At 46.0% G+C, this 18,868-nt stretch overlaps 1 protein-coding gene across 1 annotated transcript in view; it reads right to left on the bottom strand.

Annotated features, from left to right (window-relative positions):
* Positions 1-18,868, bottom strand: part of DYNC1H1 (dynein cytoplasmic 1 heavy chain 1) — an 83,353-nt gene that overhangs the window by 39,783 nt on the left and 24,702 nt on the right. The window contains exons 11-30 of the mRNA XM_035261535.3: positions 16,921-17,067; positions 14,358-14,498; positions 13,519-13,695; positions 13,286-13,396; positions 13,082-13,201; positions 11,681-11,920; positions 9,842-9,997; positions 9,599-9,712; positions 9,237-9,347; positions 8,822-9,031; positions 8,502-8,648; positions 7,474-7,640; positions 7,213-7,386; positions 5,514-5,679; positions 5,248-5,436; positions 4,962-5,156; positions 4,033-4,315; positions 3,251-3,351; positions 2,041-2,200; positions 10-253 (exon numbers count right to left, since the gene is read on the bottom strand). Coding sequence (XP_035117426.1) covers positions 10-253; positions 2,041-2,200; positions 3,251-3,351; positions 4,033-4,315; positions 4,962-5,156; positions 5,248-5,436; positions 5,514-5,679; positions 7,213-7,386; positions 7,474-7,640; positions 8,502-8,648; positions 8,822-9,031; positions 9,237-9,347; positions 9,599-9,712; positions 9,842-9,997; positions 11,681-11,920; positions 13,082-13,201; positions 13,286-13,396; positions 13,519-13,695; positions 14,358-14,498; positions 16,921-17,067 — 3,353 coding nt within the window. The remainder of the gene's footprint in view (positions 1-9; positions 254-2,040; positions 2,201-3,250; positions 3,352-4,032; positions 4,316-4,961; positions 5,157-5,247; positions 5,437-5,513; positions 5,680-7,212; positions 7,387-7,473; positions 7,641-8,501; positions 8,649-8,821; positions 9,032-9,236; positions 9,348-9,598; positions 9,713-9,841; positions 9,998-11,680; positions 11,921-13,081; positions 13,202-13,285; positions 13,397-13,518; positions 13,696-14,357; positions 14,499-16,920; positions 17,068-18,868) is intronic.

Raw genomic sequence — 18,868 nt, 5'->3', positions numbered from 1 at the left:
GCTACTCACTTAAAAAACGGGACGATTTTGTTGGCAAGCACCTCAGCAGTGCGGAAGCCCTGTGAGTACAGCATGACCTGGGCGATCAACTGTCGGTCGGGCTTGGTCATGGCCAAGCTCCGGAACAGCTTCTTCAAGTTGTCGGGAAGGTTTGACCGGCCTGCGTAGCCAGGGTTCATGGTGATGAAGATGGCCATGTCCGGGCTCACCTTGACTTGTTTGTTCAGCAGCTCACAAGTAATGGGGGCAGAGGCTGAGAACGAGATGACGGTGTTAAAACTAGAAATGTTGGAAAAACCTGTTCTAAAATATCTCCAAAATAAAAGCTCTTGTTCCTCTAGGAAGCTGGTGGAGAGGCTGCCTGGGAGGCTGCTCTGTGGCCTTTCTTCAGGGACCACCAGCCATGTTCTCCCAGCCCAGGTGGACCCATTCCCATGCACCTCATGGGCACATGTGTCCCAGGTCAAGCCACCAGAAGCAGGGTCCGCTTTTCTATCTGGGCCACACAACACTGAGTGTCATGGAGAACTCAAGATAGAGATGCTGCCCCATAAACGTGCAAAAATAAAAAGGAATAAATGCCGTGACCCCTGACTGGCTTAGATATGATAATTACCTTTTCCTAGGATCATCAAAATAAAAAACCTCCAAAATCTCCAAGCCCCTCTGAGCTACTCTCGGACAAAGTGTATTCTTTCCTTAAGAGAATACTGATCCCAGCTGGGCGCGGTGGCTCAAGCCTGTAATCCCAGCACTTTGGGAGGCCGAGGTGGGTGGATCACGAGGTCAGGAGATCGAGACCATCCTGGTCAACACGATGAAACCCCGTCTCTACTAAAAAAAATATTAAAAAAAAATTAGCTGGGCATGGTGGCGTGTGCCTGTAATCCCAGCTACTTAGGAAGCTGAGGCAGGAGAATTGCCTGAACCCAGGAGGCGGAGGTTGCGGTGAGCCGAGATAGCGCCATTGCACTCCAGACTGGGTAATAAGAGCGAAACTCCGTCTCAAAAAAAAAAAAGAGAATACTGATCCCAAGTGCAAGTGCTGCTTTCTTCGACACTCCTTTTATTTTATTTAGGAGGTCTGGGGAATTCTCCATAAGGCAAGTTGTTATTATGCAATTGAAGGAAAGAGTGAAAGTTACACTGTGCACATAAGACACAATTTCACACCTACCCAATCCCCATGTTTGCTTCCTTCAGCATCCACCCTCCCTGACCCCACATGCTGGTACTTCATGTTGAACAGGGAAGGGAAGCAGTCCCTGGGGCCTCTCCGACAGCTGCTCCAATTGCGATAAAGGGCTCGTTTCCAAAGACAGATGGCAGAATGATGGCCAGACAGGTGGCTGGGGAGGTCGGCTCTCTGATGATGTGGGAGGGAAGAGGGGCGCACTGAGGGCCCGCATCAGTGGACACAGTCATTCCGTGGCAAAGGCCATGGAGGGAACATACAAGCTCTAAGGGAACATGGGGGCATCTGCCTGGCTGAGGAAGGACTGCTGAGGTTTTTGGCTGTCCTAGGGCATAGCAACCTCTATACTGCTGCCCTAGAAAGAGGACTACAGATGCAGTACAGTTGTGGGTTTTTTTTTTTTGAGTCAGAGTTTTGCTCTGTGGCTCAGGCTGGAGTGCAGTGAGGCAATCTCAGCTCAGTGCAACCTCTGCCTTCTGGGTTCAAGGGACTCTCCCTGCCTCAGCCTCCTGAATAACTAGGATTATAGGCATGCATCACCACGCTAGGCTAATTTTTATATTTCTAGTAGAGACAGGGTTTCACCATGTTGGCCGGGCTGGTCTCGAACTCCTGACTTCAAGTTATCCGCCCGCCTTTGCCTCCCAAAGTGCTGGGATTACATGCTTGAGCCACCATGCCTGGCCTGGGTTTCTTACCTTCCATCTTTAACCACAACTCACTATACTGCCTGAAATAGTTCCTGTGAGCTAAATTCTTGCTTATTTCTAATCCAAGAGGTAGAAAATTAGTTCACGATGAAATTTCCCTCTACATTCTCTAAGTAATTTTTGAAGAGGTCTTACTCTTGTCATAGTTGGGGTTGGAATGTTCACGCAGTGCTTCCTGTATGCACTGCACCTGCTGGGACACAGCTGACAGCATTCGCTCCTCCAGGCGGTTGAACTCGTCAAAGCAGCCCCAGGCACCCACCTGGCAAAGGCCCACAAAGATCCGGCCCATTGCCTGGAAAGGAGAGAAAGAAAAGCTACCACCACCTGCTGTGGCCCAAATTGTGTTCCCCTCCCCCTTGCCACAAATTAGTATGTGGATGCCCTAACCCTGGTGGGTTTGTCTTTAGAGAAAGGGCATGTAAGGATGTAATAAAGGTTAAATTAGGTCCAAAGGGCTGGGACCTCCACCCCAGATCCATAGGACTGGTCCCCTTATAAGAAGAGGAAGAGGAACCAGAGCGCTCTCCGTGCATTTCTGAGGAAAGGCCTTGTGAAGACAAAATAGCCGTCTGCAAGCTAGCAAGAGGACCCTCACTGGGAACTGAACCCTGCCGGCACCTTGATCTTGGACTCCCCAGCCTCTGGAACTGGGAGGAAACACATGTCTATCGTTAAGCCACACAGCCTGTGCTGCTTGGACACGGCGTCTGAGCAGAACACCACACCACCTGCCCCAGTGCTGGCTTCACTGGACTCAAACAATGACTCTGACAATGTTTGGCCTTGGGCAAGTCACATCTTTTTGAAATGCACATCTTCTCATCTTTCAAATGGGAACACTACTACCTACCTCCCACGGTAGTTGTGAAGTATACATTAGAGTCACACCTCAGGTGAGGGACCCAGTGCCTACATATCATGAACAATAGCCATTACCATGACAGAAGTAAAATATAATACCTTCTTTCCTCCTGTGCTAATAAAATCTCAATGACAAAGCTATTGTTTCTATTCTATCACTTTACGTGATTAAAGAAAAACCTCTTCCATAGTATGTGCTTATTCCAAGATACAGGCACTAAAAATGTCTTCGAAAAACTGACATTTTAGAAAAATAATACATTCCACTAAAGATCTAGCTTTGAAAACATGAAACTGAAGTCAGCTTCAAAGCATGTACGCTGGACACCTTAAACACCTCAAAATAACAGCAGCCCTACCGCAGGGCTCAGGAGGCCATATCAACCATGCTGAGCTGTATGGCTCACGGCTTTGAGAGGTATGAGCTTGATACTCCCCAAATGATCCCCGCAGGACAGTAGGTGGATCCCATAAAGCTCACCTGGAAATCAAAGGTTTCATCACAGTTGAAAACTAAAACAAACCGTCCAAGCTGATGGCCAAGAGCTTTGACAGACTCTGTTTTCCCGGTTCCAGCAGGTCCTGTGTAAAGAAAAGCAATAGAGTGCTTGAGTCCATTACCTAACAGAAAACAGATCTTAGCTTTAAAAGAACTATAAAAAGCGCCGGGCGCAGTGGCTCACGCCTGTAATCCCAGCACTTTGGGAGGCTGAGGCGGGTGGATCACCTGAGGTCAGAAGTTCGAGACTAGCCTGACCAATATGGTGAAACCCCATCCGTCTTTAAAAAAAAAAGAACTATAAAAAGCAACTCATTTAAAAAATCAAAGTAGTGTCCAGGTGTGGTGGCTCACACCTGTAATCCCAGCACTTTGGGAGGCTGGGGTGGGCAGATTGCCTGAGCTCAGGAGTTTGAGACCAGCCTGGCTAACATGGTGAAACCCCGTCTCTATTAAAAATACAAAAATACAGGCATGCGCCTGTAGTCCCAGCTTCTTGGGAGGCTGAGGCAGGACATCGCTTGAACCCAAGAAGTGGAGGTTGCAGTGAGCCAAGATTGCACCAGTGCATTCCAGCCTGGGCGACAGAGCAAGACTCTGTCTCCAAAAAAAAAAAAAAAAAAAATCAAAGTAGCAATAAATGCAAACAAATTTAAGATTTTAGAATGTACACACAACATAATTAAGAGGTACATTCAAGATTCAAATCATTAATCTTTAAACACTTTATTATACGATCTGTCCAGAACTGTGGAAGAACTTACCAAATGGGGAACCCCCCAGCCTGGCCTCCAAAGCTTGTGTCATTGTCAGATAGCAGCGGTCAGTGAGCGGGGTCTGGACCAGTTTGTCCTGAACACCGAGGTACTCGAAGCCATAGTTAAACTTGGCATTTGCCATCTGAATTGACAACTGCTGTAACACGTCAGTTTGTTTAGGGTCGAAGTAAAATCGCATCTGGCTGAGCCACTCAAAAGATTTGGCATTGTCAATCCTGCTTTTGATCAAGGACCTTGTAACGTCTCTCTGGTGAACCAACTCTGTAATCTGAAGAAAGAGAGTCACTTTAAAAGTTTGTCTGCACTAAAGCAATTCAGTGCATTCTCTGGGTTTGTGAACTAGCAAACTTAAATTGAGGTGCTAGGTCCAGTTACAGTGGCTTTCAGTAAATCTTCCAAAAGGCAAAGTCACTTTCAGAGATGGGAGAAATGTTACTCATGCAATGGTTTTTCATAGAACCCAGAGCTGCAGCAAAAACAACGAAACAGAAGCACCTCACTTTAAGTATTTTCAAATTCTGCAACTATCCTAAAACACGATGGAAGGTTAGCTTTCTGATGTCTGTCCCAAGAGTCTTGCCATGCGCCGCCATGGGGCTGGGAGCAGGCACGGCCCACGCTGTGCAGCTCAGCACTGCTGTGGACCTTCTCTGGGGAGAAGACCGGAAAGAGCAAGAGACCCTGACCAAGGTCGATCCCTTCCTCTCTACTGTGATGTCGTGTAACCCCTGCATACCCCTGAGATTACCTTTCAATAGGGCAGAGAGCCAAATGCCCACCCTCAGAGGATACTCATACACCATCCACTGTTCTCCTTGATACTAAAACCTTTTTGAAGCATGATTTCCATTTAATTGCATGGTTGAGGGTGTAAGAGTCTAACTGGTAAGGAAGGAGTCAGGTGTGAGACTAACCAAGTGTTCCAGCTTCCGCCTTCGGAGTGGGGGCTGCTCCATGAGGACAGAGTCCGCTAACACATTGAGGGTGACCTCCACATTGCTCAGCACCGAGTGCAAGGGCGCGGCATCACCACCTCCGCCCATGCTGCTCAGTGCAGTCTCCACATTCTCAGACCAGGCTATCTGGGCTGACAAAACCACAAGCTGGGCCTGAAAGACACCAAAACAAGATCCCAAAGGATGATCTGAAAGATTGCTCAGTGTTTTCATTGGGAGCCCACTCACTCCTACTGTAGATTACCTGGTATTTATCAATCCAAGTGATGTAGGTATTTGGGTCAATTGATGTTGCTTTACCAAAAATCTCGACCTCTGTGACGGACTCAGCAAGAAGTTTGGCCAGGGTGACTCTCATCTCCTTTTCTACCAGTGTGAGCCACTCATTGATTTTGGGATGTTCAGTAATTGACACAGGAGTTTTAAACATAACCTGAAATCAATACAATTTTAAGAAATGGGGTGTGCAAAAATATGAGAGAAGTTTTAGATGTTACAAAATAAATTCACCTCTTCTCCTTCCCGAGATGAAATACCCAAAACGACAGAGTTATCCTCGTTCAGGATGATGCTTGAAACTCCAGCAAACATCTTCTTGAAGTGTTTCTGTAATTTTGCAACATTCTTGCTGTTTCCAATGATTTCAAGCAAATCTTCATCCCCCACAAAATAGAACCTAAAATTAAAATAGCACTCAAGTTACTAAAATATATGCACGTGTAAGGTGAATCAAGGCAAAATTTCAAACTGCAGGAAAGGAAGGAAGATGTGGCTGGTAGTGGCAATCTCCAGCCCAAATTCAGATCACATCCAAATTTCTGCCAGCCCTTGGCAAAAGACACACACTTACCTAACAAGATCTTGAAGTAAAAGGAATTCAGTGAATGCAAGGAATTCAGGCAGGGTGCAGTGGCTCACACCTGTAATCTCAGCACTTTGGGAGGCTAAGGCAGGCAGATCACCTGAGGCCGGGAGTTCAAGACCAGCCTGACCAACATGCAGGAAACCCCTGTCTCTACTAAATATACAAAATTAGCTGGGTGTGTTGGTGAATGCCTGTAATCCCAGCTATTCGGGAGGCTGAGACAGGAGAATCGTTTGAACCCAGGAGGCAGAGCTTGCGGTGAGCCAAGTTTGCACCATTGCACTCCAGCCTGGGCAACAAGAGTGAAACTTCATCTCAAAAAAAAAAAAAAGAATTTCAGTCATTCACTTTAGTGAGTTACTTTATTAACTCTTTTTGTTTTTGAGATGGAGTCTTGCTCTATCACCAAGGCTGGAGTGCAGTGGCGTGATCTCGGCTCACTACAACCTCCACCTCCTGGGTTCAAGCAATTTTCCTGCCTTAGCCTCCCAAGTAGCTGGGATTACAGGCAACTGTCATCATGCCCGGCTAATTTTTGTAGAGACAGGATTTCACCATGTTGGCCAGGCTGATCTTGAACTCCTGACCTCAGGCGATTTGCTTGCCCTGGCCTCCCAAAGTGCTGGGATTATAGTTGTGAGCCACGACACCCGGCCTATTAACTTATTTATTTATTTTTTTAAAACCTGTCCAATTCATCCTAAGCAAATTATTTAGAAAGCAAAAGATGCCACTTAGAAAACTGTCAGAGGTTGGGTGCGGTGGCTCATGTCTGCAATCCCAGCACTTTGGGAGGCCAAGGCGAGCAAATCGCCTGAGGTCAGGAGTTCAAGATCAGCCTGGCCAACATGGTAAAACCCCACCTCTACTAAAAAGACAAAAATTAGCCAGATGTATGGTGGTGCATGCCTGTAATCCCAGCTACTCAGGAGGCTGAGGGAGGAGAATCACTGGAATCTGGGAGGTGGAGGTTGCAGTGAGCCGAGATCGTATCGCTACATTCCAGCCTGGGCTACAGAGCAAGATTCCATCTCAAAAAAAAAGAAAACTGTCAGAGATAAACACTGAAGAGATGCAATGCAAGCTGCCCTGGAGGGTGGATGATAGTTAAATTGAGGATTTAAGAAATCCAAAGTAGGACAATTTAATAAATCCAAGGTAGGTACAATTAGTAATCACTGCATGAAAGGGAAGGGAATGGTGATCATTATATGTGTTATTGTCTAACAAAATCCTTGATGGCAAAACTAACAAACACAGGCCCAGAAGGGAAAGAAGGCAGCTGGAAAAATGCGCACCTGAAACTCAATTTGACTCCAGGCCAAGTCAAAGCGAGGATCTTACCTGGGGAAAGATGACCGCTCTCTTTCCAGGTATTCTCCCAGTGCTTTCTGGATCTTTCCTAGCAGGTCTGCCAGTCTTTCCAGAGACCGCTGTACCCCCTGGATGTTCAGAACATCCATAACAAGGGGAGACTTGGACACTTTTTTCATTAGAGCCAAAAACTCAGTGCTGATGCTACAAATGAAATTAAAACATACGTCAGCCTTTGTTGAGCAGTTACCAGCCACTGGCAATATCTGGCTCTCTGGCTGGAGCCTATACCTCTGGAACCGCTGGGTTTCCACTGGCAGCAGGTGCTTGATATCTGCACTGCCCGTAAAGATGCCTTCCAGGTAGACCCAGCGCCTCTGCACGTCAATCCACACATCAAACAGAGCCATGATCCTGTTCAGCTTGTCTTCCCAGCTGAGTGCATCCTCTTCAAAAACCTGGTGGATAGACAAGGGGGCAGAGGTGAACTGCTAACCTTTTTACTCACAGATATGCTAAAACTCACTGAAAAAATGCAGATTAGGATATCAAGAAGTAATATGATTCACATTTTAAGAAACAAGTAGGCCAGGCGCAGTGGCTCACACCTGTAATCCCAGCACTTTGGAAGGCCAAGGCAGGTAGATAACTTGAGGTCAGGAGTTCGAGACCAGCCTGGTCAACATGGTGAAACCCCATCTCTACTAAAAATATGAAAATTAGCTGGGCATGGTGGCACACGCCTATAATCCCAGTTACTCAGGAGGCTGAGGGAGGAGAATCGGTTGAGCCTGGGAGGCAGAGGTTGCAGTGAGCTGAGATCATGCCACTGTATTCCAGCCTGGGCAACAGAGCAAGACTCTGTCTAAAAAAAAAAAAAAAAAAAAAAACCCACAAACAAGAGAAACATAAGAATTGGCTGGCTGTGGTGACTCATGCCTGTAATCCCAGCACTTTGGGAGGCCAATGCAGAAGGACTGCTTACGCCCAGGAGTTCAAGACCAGAAGACCAACCTGGGCAATATAGTGAGATTTCGTCTCTACAAAACATAAAAAGTTAGCCCAACAAGGTGGCATGTGCCTATGGTCCCAGCTACTTGCAGGCTGAGGTGGGAGGACTGCTTAAGCCCAGAAAGTCAAGGCTGCAGTGAGCTGTGATCACAACGCTGCACTCCAGCATGGGTGACAGAGTAAGATTCTGTCCCAAAACGTAAAATAAAATAAAAAAATAGGTACCTAGAAACTGTCAGTGAAAGCGTATTATAGCGAAAGTGTGGAAGACCACTAGTGGGGAGGGAAAGCTTCCCCAGAAACAGCACCTTGTAGTACGGAGAAAGCTTCATGGCCGAGACGCTGTTGATGTGCTCCTTGACCTTGTTGAAGAGGTCGTCCCAGCCGCGGATCAGGCGGCACTTGTTCTGATAGTTTACCAAGTCTAGTTCATAAGTATTCCACACTTCTCTTATCTGAATTCAAACCAGAAAGAGGCACGTTATCACATTTACCAGCTGCACAAGGGACCGAGCGTTATGAGAACAGAAAGGACCACAGATGACAAGGCCCCATTTTTACACAGCTCAGAGCTGTAGAACAGCCTGAAACATGATGTAAAAGCACGTGTTGCAGTCCTATTACTTGCCTGCTTCAAAAATTCTTCCAAAGCCATCTCCCCTTGTGCCACGAGCAGGACATCCTTGACCACAGCTTCATTCTTCTGCAAGTCAACATCCCAGATTTGGCCAAGGGTTAGCTCAGAGACAACCCAGTTAACATGAAGCCTTTTCATGAGCTGTTTCCAATGGCGGTCCTTCAGTGCTTCGGATTTCAGCTCAATCACCAGCATGTTTATCTGTGGAGAAAGGATACAAAAGTCATCTGTGCAGGTGCATTTCTACATGAAGCCTTTTCATGAGCTGTTCCCAATGGCGGTCCTTCAGTGCTTCGGACTTCAGCTCAATCACCAGCATGTTTATCTGTGGAGAAAGTATACAAAAGTCATCTGTGCAGGTGCATTTCTAACGTACACTCATCACCGTGCGACACTGGCCACCCACCTTCATGTAGCCTTTCAGAAGCCTTTGAACAAACTCATAAGACGCATACTGTCGCAATCGGGCAGGGAAGTTTTTCAGCTGGTTCAAGAGGGCATCCAAATTTTGTCGAAGCTGTTGAGAGAAACACACGATGGTATTTAGCTTGCCAACATTTCTCTAAATGGTGAAATATTTCCTTAAAAAATGGTTTCTAAATAAATTTTACAATATTCTGGATGAATAATGTAAACGACGTGCAGGACATTAAGTGTCATCTGATGAACTCACAATACAAATACTCAAACTTGGTTTGCCAAGTTCCTGAATGAGGTCTGCAGCTGTTAACACAGATGTACACAAACACCGATTTTCATGACATATACCTTCCGAGGCTGTACTGAAACCCACGGTTGCTCCTTCATCTGATCAATCTGCTCCCAAACCTTAGAAAGTTCTGACCAAACGCCTTTTAGGTCCTGTAATTCTTCTAAGGCCACCTGTGATTGAGAAGAGCAAAGCAGTTGACTTTGGAAACAGAAATCGCCCCAGAATCTGGTAGGGCCCTGGAGATGAACAACGTCAGTGGTGGGGAGCAGGATTCTCGACCCCTTCCCAGTGGTTTATACCTGCACACGCTCTTCACTGCCACTGAGAAGCCCAGTATCTGTCAATTCCAGTGCCTCCTTGGCCTTTGCACACTTCTCTCTGTCGTCCTTCAGCCTGCCAAACTTCCCTTCATATATGGTGAGAGCCTGAAGCGCCTCTTCTGGGCGGAGGTTGCCCTGAAAGCAGGCAGAGCACAGAGAATTGGAGCACAGCCTCAGGGGAGATGAACATTTAGGCTTTAAAATGAAGCACAGGGCCTGCAGGGCTTCTGGACATTTCTGATTCTTTGCACACATCTTAATATGGAAACATTCAACAAGATGTCCATTTTGGATGTGTGTACAGTAGTGAATTTTATTTTTACATCAATATTTTACATAAATAAAAAAATAGAACGGTGGAGCATCTCTTGATTTAGCCATTCTCTTATCCAGTACCCTGGGAGGTGGGAGAAGAGGCAGCAGACTCGGCCTCACGTGCACAACCCCAATGATAAAAGAGGACAAACCCCCAGGGCCTGCCAGCCACATCTTCCCCAGAGAACACAGCTGTTACATCAGCTACCCAGCCAAGAGAAGAATGATGAGAAATCACTGGAAACAGAGTCTACTTTGCATTAACACTACTATTTGCATACTTCCTTTTCATTTTAATAACTGATGAGAGGCGCATAAAATATTGCTGTTTTCTACTAAAGCAAAATATCAAAAGAATATTTTATTTAGGCTGGATGTGGTAGCTCACGCCTGTAATCCTAGCACTCTGGGAGGCTAAGGTGGGGACACTGCTTGAGTTCAGGAGTTTCAGACCAGCCTGGGACTTCATCTCTACTAAAAATAAACAATTTGCTGAGATTATAGGGCATGCCTATAGCCCCAGCTACAATGCTCGATCCCAGAACATTGAGGCTTCAGTGAGCTATGACCACATCACTGCACTCCAGCCTAGAGACTCAGTGAGACTCTGCCTCAAAAAAATGCTTTTGTTTAACTCTAACACAATATTGGCACCAAGGTGAGGTGATAAGAAATATTCAAACTTTGGTGACCAGAATCTCGCTATTGATTAATATTCAGCTCCTCCAATGGAGCAAGCACTATCAGTAGCACTAGCAGTATCAGTAGCACTAGCAAAAGCAGAGACCATCAAACCAAAAGAAAGCACAGAGCAGAACCTGCAGGGGCCCAGAGGCAAGGAAACGGTTATAGGCAGGGCCGGCCAATTAACCAGCAGATCTTTGTGGAAGGCTAAATCTGTCATTAGTCCTATTGTGGGAAACTTACATCCCCAAACCGAAAAACCAGATTAATATTCAAAATATGTTCATATCTTTTCCATTTGTCTTTTCTATGCTTATATTCCCTAAATAAATAAAAATCTGAAAATTAAAAAGAAAACAGTTGCCTGGGACCCACCATAACCCAAGTGGATCAGCATTTAGAGGGAATAAGGGTCCGGGCATTTGTATTTACATGCTCTCCGGATAATTTCACGTACCCTTAGGAAATAACAAAATTAACAAAGGGAGCCAAGAATAAGATATAAAATTTTGAATTCTACTCCCAGTAAAGCAAATACACTGTTACCTACCATGGCTTCTGCTCTCAGCACGTTGCCAGCACCCTTCCACACCACCCTCAGGCACAGCAGTGGCCGCCCAGCCAGCGCTCTCATCGGCCTCTTCTGCTGCAGCGCTGCCACCTGACTCGCCTGTCTCTTCTGGCTCATTTTTATCATGAGGGGAGGGGCTCTTGTCCTTTCATTCACTGCTCTATCTCCACTACCCAGGACAATGCCTGGAACACAGTTGGTGCTCAACAGATTAGGAGTCTCCTGGGTCACCGCCTGGTGGGACTCACCGTGACAGGCTTGGTCTTCTCCCAGTCGGTCAGCAGGTCAGTGGTGCGGCTTTCCACAGCCCGATCCTCCTGGACAATCTTCATTTGCAGGTTTGCCACCTGCTGCTGAATGGCAGAGTCCTTCCGCCGCATGATGTCATTGAAGGCTCCCCACTCTCCCTCGATGTTGTCAATATAAAGCCAGGACGGGGGGAACTGGAACCTTTGCTTTTCCAGTAAGCGTTGGCCATTGCGGTAGAGCTTTGAGAGTTAAAAAATAAGACAAATTTTTCTTCTATAACAATGATAGAAATTATCAGGGCCCCACAGTGGTTTGCTGGGCCCCACGCACGGTGATTCACAAACTCAGGAGATCAAGACCAGTCTGGCCAACATGGTGAAACCCTGTCTACTAAAAATACAAAAAAATTAGCCAGGTGGGGTGGTGTGCTCCTGTAGTCCCATCTACTCGGGAGGCTGAGGCAGGAGAATCACTTGAACCTGAGAGGCGGAGGTTGCAGTGAGCTGAGAATGCGCCACTGCACTCCAGCCCAGCCTGGAAGACAAAGCGAGATTCCATCTCAAAAAAAAAAGGATACTCAAGTTTGATGACTTCAGAACAACTAAAGTAAAAGATTTTAAAAAGACAAAAACAGTGGTTCTCAAACCTTGCTGTGCCTAAGAATCACCTGCAGAGCTTTAAGAAGCATATATGCTGGCCAGGCACGGTGGCTCACGCCTGTAATCCCAGCACTTTGGAAGGCCAAGGCAAGCAGATCACCTGAGGTCAGGAGTTCGAGACCACCCTTGCCAACATGGAGAAACCCTGTCTGTCTCTACTAAAAATACAAAAATTAGCCGGGTGTTGTGGTAGACACCTGCAATCCCAGCTACTAGGGAGGCTTGAGGCAGAAGAATCATTTGAACCTAAGAGGCAGAGGTTGCAGTGGGCTGAGACTGTGCCACTGCACCCCATCCCAGTCCACAGAGCAAGACGCCATCTCAAAAAAAAAAAAAAAAAAAACAAGTAGATGCTCAGCATCTGCACTGAGTTTTTATTATTTAGTTTTTTGAGATGGAGACTTGCTCTGTTGCCCAGTTTAAGAGACTACAGGCACATGCCACCACACCCAGCTAATTTTTTGTATATTTTTAGTAGAGATGGGGTTGCACTGTGTTGGCCAGGCTGGTCTCAAACTCCTGACTTCAGGTGATCCTCTCACCTTGGCCTCCCAAAGTGTTGGGATTACAGGCGTGAGCAACTGCATCCGGCCTACACTGAGTTTTTACAGTCACAATCAGACTTAACAATTAGGCTGTTATAACAGAGGTGATCTGTGGGCCTTAAGGGTTGAGTGAGGACATTCTCTCAGAATTCAAAATCCTATAGAAGCCGAATTTTTCAATGTTCATAGAGCTCACCTCAACCTGCTTCTCAAACTGCTTGATCTTCCGTTTCAAAGACTGCACGTAAGTGATGAAAGTCACCGCGTCGGAGGTGCTGGCCGTGTCTACTGAGTGCTGCTCCAACTCTTGGCGAGACTGTTGAGAAAGAGGGGAGTATTTCATCACAGAGCCAGGGTTTACCGATCGACTGGTCACAGAGGCAGAATCCTGCGTCCTCACCTTTGAGATCTGGGAATGGAATTCTGTCATGTTTGATCCTAGCATCTGCCCAAATTTGCTAAGAACCTCCTTATGCCAAGAGTCGTACTTCAAGTTCACCTTAGATTGTACCTGAGGGTGAAACAGCACACAACACATCATCAGCTCTTTCCTGCTGGAAATGAATTTTAGTCTAACAGAAATGTTGCTTTTACAGCTACCCTGACACCTTTCAATTAGACAGCAGAGTTCACCTTGCCATAATCTATAACTACTGGCCCAAACTCTTTCTTGGTTTCTGCATTGTCAAAGGTTCCTCTGGCCTTCCTTATTTGGACCAGGAGAGCCTGCCATTTGTTGAGATCTTCTCCAAGTCTGTTGTAGATGTTTTCAGCTTGCATATCCCATAAACACTGATACTGAAGCCAAACCTGCAAATGAAAAGCACAGTTAAAGAGTTAAATAATACTTGGATTTTTCATTTTGTAGAATACTAGCCCCCTTACATTCACATTCCATTAAGAAGGTTCATGTCTTTCACCACTATTAGAGAAATTCTCACTTCAGATTTTCAGAATTTTTGTATCAAAAAAGAATAAAATTTACTATTCTCAAATGTCATGGTTAAAACTCCAAAAGATATAACCTATCATTTGCTCTTTGCTTTAAATTAGCAAATAGTATCTAGTGAACCATACATATAGTCAAGACCTTTTAGCTCCATGTTCTTTATATCTCTTACTTTTTTTTTTTGAGACAGAATTTCCATCTTATTGGCAAGGCTAGAGTGCAATGGTGTGATCTTGGTTCACCGCAATCTCCACCTCCCAGGTTCAACTGATTCTCCTGCCTCAGCCTCCCAAATAGCTGGGATTACAGGCATGCCCAGCTAATTTTTTGTATTTTAGTAGAGACAGGGTTTCTCCATGTTAGTCAGGCTAGTATTGAACTCTCGACCTCAGGTGATCTGCCCACCTTGGCCTCCCGAAGTGCTGGGATTACAGGTGTGAGCCACTGCACTGGGCCTATATCTTGTACTCTTAAGCATCTAGAATAGACTCTGCATATCTGAATGAAATGAGGAGTGTCTTACCTTGACATATTGTTCAACTTCAGTTACAATGCCCATGACAGCGGAATACGACTCTTCAAGGGCCACAGGGCCATCAGGCATCCGTGTTAAAGCATTTCGATAGAACTTCTCTTCCTCAGTCAGTTCGTAATGTACACCCACCTAGCCAACCAAAGCCAAAATGAATGCAAGTAGTATATATGAAAATGCTAATCTCAGTGTCACCTCTTAATTAAAATGAACTGCAAGAAAAGCTCATGACCAAAATGGCATTTACAGGATAATATCCACTTACCCTGGCCACAAGTAACCAGAAAGCCTACTTGTATTTAACTCATCCAACCAATAAAAGAAACATTAATCACAACAGAGAGAAATGTGGCATCACTAATGGCACAATGCAAAAACAGCTGAAGAGAGCATAAAGCCATTTGCTCATTTTAACTATCTGAGTGCCTGTTATGTACCAGGCACTATTCTAGGTACAATAAGCAGATAAAAACCCCTGCTCACAGAGACTTACACTCTATGGGAGGAGAGACGTGATTAGGGAATAAATCAAACACACGGAAGGCTGCATTTTAAACAGCAAGGTCAGGAAAGGCCTCACTGAGAAGGGGACAGTTGTGAGAAACCAGGAGGGGAGGGGTAAGTTGTGAATATTTGCCACCAAGGACTCTGAGTTGAGAAGGCCCAGGGGCAAGAGTCTACCAGCATGTTTGAGGACCAGCAAGACTCCACTGTGACGGGGCACAGCCAGTGAAGGGAGAAGCAGCAGGAGCTGAAGTCAGAGAAACAATAAGCATCACCTTGGCCCAGTGAGCCACTGTAGGCTCTGGCTTCGTGATGAGTGAGACAGGAAGTCACCGAAGGGCTCTAAGAGTGTCAGGACTGACTTAGAATCTAAGACTTGCTTTGGCTGCTGTGTTGAAAACAGATTTTAGGGAGGTAAAGGCAGAGAAAACAGATAGGAGGGAACATTAATAATCTGAATGAGAGGTGATGGTACCTTGCACAGGGTGGTGCCAGTGAAACATGTCAGCATTCATTTTCAAGAGACACACAATGGGGCGATACCACCATTTTGGGCCTGAATAACTGAAGGATGAGAAGCGAAAGACTGAGGGAAGATCAGGGGAGGCAGGGCTGGAGAGATGCTCAGTGTGGCAGGCCTCCCAGACAGCCAAGTGGAGATGCCTTGCTGGCAGCTGGGCAGACAAGCCTGGAGTTGGGAGAAAGGTCAGCTGGAGACACGAGCACAGAGCTGTCAGCTTGCAGGTGGCATTTAAAGTCAACAAGACTAGATGAGATCACAAGAGAGCACTCAGGAGTGGAGAGGGAACGCAACATTTAGAGGGCGTTTAAGGGGAAGGCAAAAGAGGAACCAATAATGGAGACTAGCTACTGAGGTGGGAGGAAAACGAGGGGCATGGTGTTCTGAAGAGCCCAGTGCACCATGCAGGAGGAAGCCTCCATCAAATCCTGCAGTTAAGAGGTAAGACAAGGACGGAGAAGCCTACTAGTCAGCAGGGTGGGACCGCTGGTGATCACACAGAGCAGTGCTGGAGGAGGCTGGATGAGCGCCTGAGAAAGGAGCTTCCTTATGAAGACTGCAGGGGACATGGGGTCCCGTTTAGGTACTGAAAGAAGACCCAGGAGAGAGGGAAGAACAGCTGAGCAAGAGCGAGGAGATGGGTTCTAGGGCACAAGGAGAGGGCTGGCTTTAGTTTGTTAAATTTGGAGATAAGCAAGAGAACAATGTAAGTAAAAACACGGCTGGTTAAAAACAGAAGACACGTGATGAAAAGGATGCTGGACACTGCATATAGACTCCTTGATGGGCAGAAACCAATATTCACAGCTTGGTTCTGATTAGCTGGACAGTGCCCAGCATTAGGTAAAACATTAGCATGATTTTAGTCAGACAATAAACTACTTCAAAAAAATCCTAAAATAACTGAGTTTATGTTCAAAGGTAAGAACAGAGATAATGTCTTGACGAGATCACTAAATTCTGGAAGAGTCTGCAATAGCAGAAGCTGTGCCATCTTTTTGTTCGAAGTCACTGGCCCTATTTAGAAGTAACACTGGGTTGAGGTTGGGGACTAGCTGGTCTTTTGAGCTTTCCTCTTGTTCTAAAAGTATCCTAAGAGTATGTTATATCTGAGATCTGCTTTAAGGTAATCTGGCAGGGGTGGAGAGGTAGGGAAGAAAACATGAATATCGATGGCCGCAGATTGATAAAGCTGCGTGGTGGGGCTCTTGACTCCCTCATCTTTTGTGTATGTTTTAAAATTCCCCTAATAAAAAGCAGGGGTGGGAGGGAGAGGGAGAAGCAGGAATTGAGATTCCCAAAGAAGCTCATGGACAGGAGTTCTAAGAGATTACTGTGAACAAGCTACAAATGCCAAGTAATGAGTTCGAAAAAATGGTCAGGGCACACAAAGCCTCCCTAGCTTTCCCCTGGGTGCTGGAGTTTGTAAAGACACACTGAGAGCTTAAAGAGGCACCATGGAGAAGGGTATCACAGAGCCCCATGAGAGGCCTGGTCAGGGGCGTGTGCTTCAAGTCGCTGAAGGCTTACCTGGTACCTCTGACTCTGGATCCTTGGGAGAGACAGTACAACCATCTTCCAGGCAAACATTTCCTGATACAGCTTATATCTGCACTCTTCAATTGGTGGATTCAAGTAGATTACCTGATTGGTTATTCTTAGCTCATGAACGACATTCTGTGAAAGAAAGGTTTCATTTTTTCCTCAGCAATCTATTTCAATAACATTCTTTTAGACAGAGTTACGTTCTCATTGCCCAGGCTGGAGTACAATGGCACAATCTCAGCTCACTGCAACAACTTCTGCCTCCTGGGTTTAAGAGAGTCTCCTGTCTAAGCCTCCCAAGTACCCGGGATTATGTGTCACCACGCCCAGCTCATTTTATATTTTCAGTAGAGATGGGGTTTCACCATGTTGGGCAGGCTGGTCTCCAACTCCTGACCTTCGATGATCCACCTGCCTCAGCCTCCCAAAGTGCTGGGATTACAGGCGTGAGCCATCGTGCCCAGTCCTTTGGTTTGTTTTTGTTTTTTGAGACAGGGTCTCACTCTGTCACCCAGATTGGAGTGCAGTGGTGACATGGCTTACTTGACCTCCTGGGCTCAAGCAATTCTCCTGACTCTAGCCCCTCAGGTAGCTGGGACCACAGGCATGGACCACCATGCCCAGCCAATTTTTTTTTTTTTTTTTTTTTTTTTTACAGATATGGGGTTTCATCATGTTGCCCAGGCTAGTCTTGAACTTCAGAGCACTCAAGTGATCCACCCACCTCAACCTCCCAAAGTGCTACGATTATAGGTGTGAGCCACCGTGCCTGGCCTCAATAAAATAGTTTGGATACTCAACATCTTCTCTCTCTAGATTACTAAACTACTTCAGTCTGAACCACAAAGTCTGTCACTAGATTGTCAGATGTGGTCTTATATGCCATGTTTGTCATCTGTGCCTTCCCCAAAAGAACATAAGTCAGACAGCAGGTGCTGCTTCACCTCCTCCTGGGTCCCTGGTCCCCAGGAACTGAACACACAACAGGTACTCAATGAAGCTTCATCTGATTTGACATAGTATATGACAATCTCTCAATATAACGAACTTGAGACCCAAGAAACTGGCACCACTGATGCAGTGATACAAATTAGTTATCAATTGTCAGGCAACGATTTAGGCTGACCAAGGTCAGGTGAGTCTGTGCCACCTGCCAGTGCTTTAAGCTAAACAAGAATTCCAACTCAGTCTCCACTAGGTAGTCATGTGTTGCTTCACAACAGGGATACATTCTGAAAAATGCACGGTTGGGCGATTCTGCCATTGTGCAAACTCCACAATGTATCTACACAAATCTAGACGGCAGAGCTCACTACACACCTAGGCTATGTGGCATGGCCGATTGTTCCTAGGCTACGAACCTGTACACCCTGTTACTGTACTGAATACTGTAGGCAATTGTAATACAAGGGTAAGTATTTGTGTATCTAAACATATAAAAGATACAGTAAAAATACAGTAATCAAGCCGGGCGTGGTAGCTCACGCCTGTAATCCCAGCACTTTGGGAGGCAAGTAGATCACAAGGTCAGGAGTTCGAGACCAGCCTGACCAACATGGAGAAACCCTGTCTCTACTAAAAATACAAAAAATTAGCTGGGCGTGGTGGCTCATGCCTGTAATGCCCCCTACTCGGGAAGCTGAGGCAGGAGAATCGCTTGAACCTGGGAGGTGGAGGTTGCGGTGAGCTGAGACTGCACCATTGCACTGCAGCCTGGGCAACAAGAGTGAAATTCCGTCTTAAAAAAAAAATATACAGTAATCGTCAGGACCACCACTGTATATGTGGTCTGTCGTTGACCAAAACGTCATTATGCAGTGCATGACTGTAATTGTATCAATTTAGAAACTCTCACTTGTTTCTCTGGGACTTTTTTTTTTAATTTAATTTAATTTTTATTTTTTTGAGACGGAGTCTTGCTCTGTCACCCAGG

Source organism: Callithrix jacchus, chromosome 8 (assembly GCF_049354715.1).
Source record: "Callithrix jacchus isolate 240 chromosome 8, calJac240_pri, whole genome shotgun sequence".
NCBI classification, from domain to species: Eukaryota; Metazoa; Chordata; class Mammalia; order Primates; family Cebidae; genus Callithrix; species Callithrix jacchus.
Note: the sequence above shows the minus strand (reverse complement) of the source record. Positions and strands in the feature narration are given on the sequence as shown.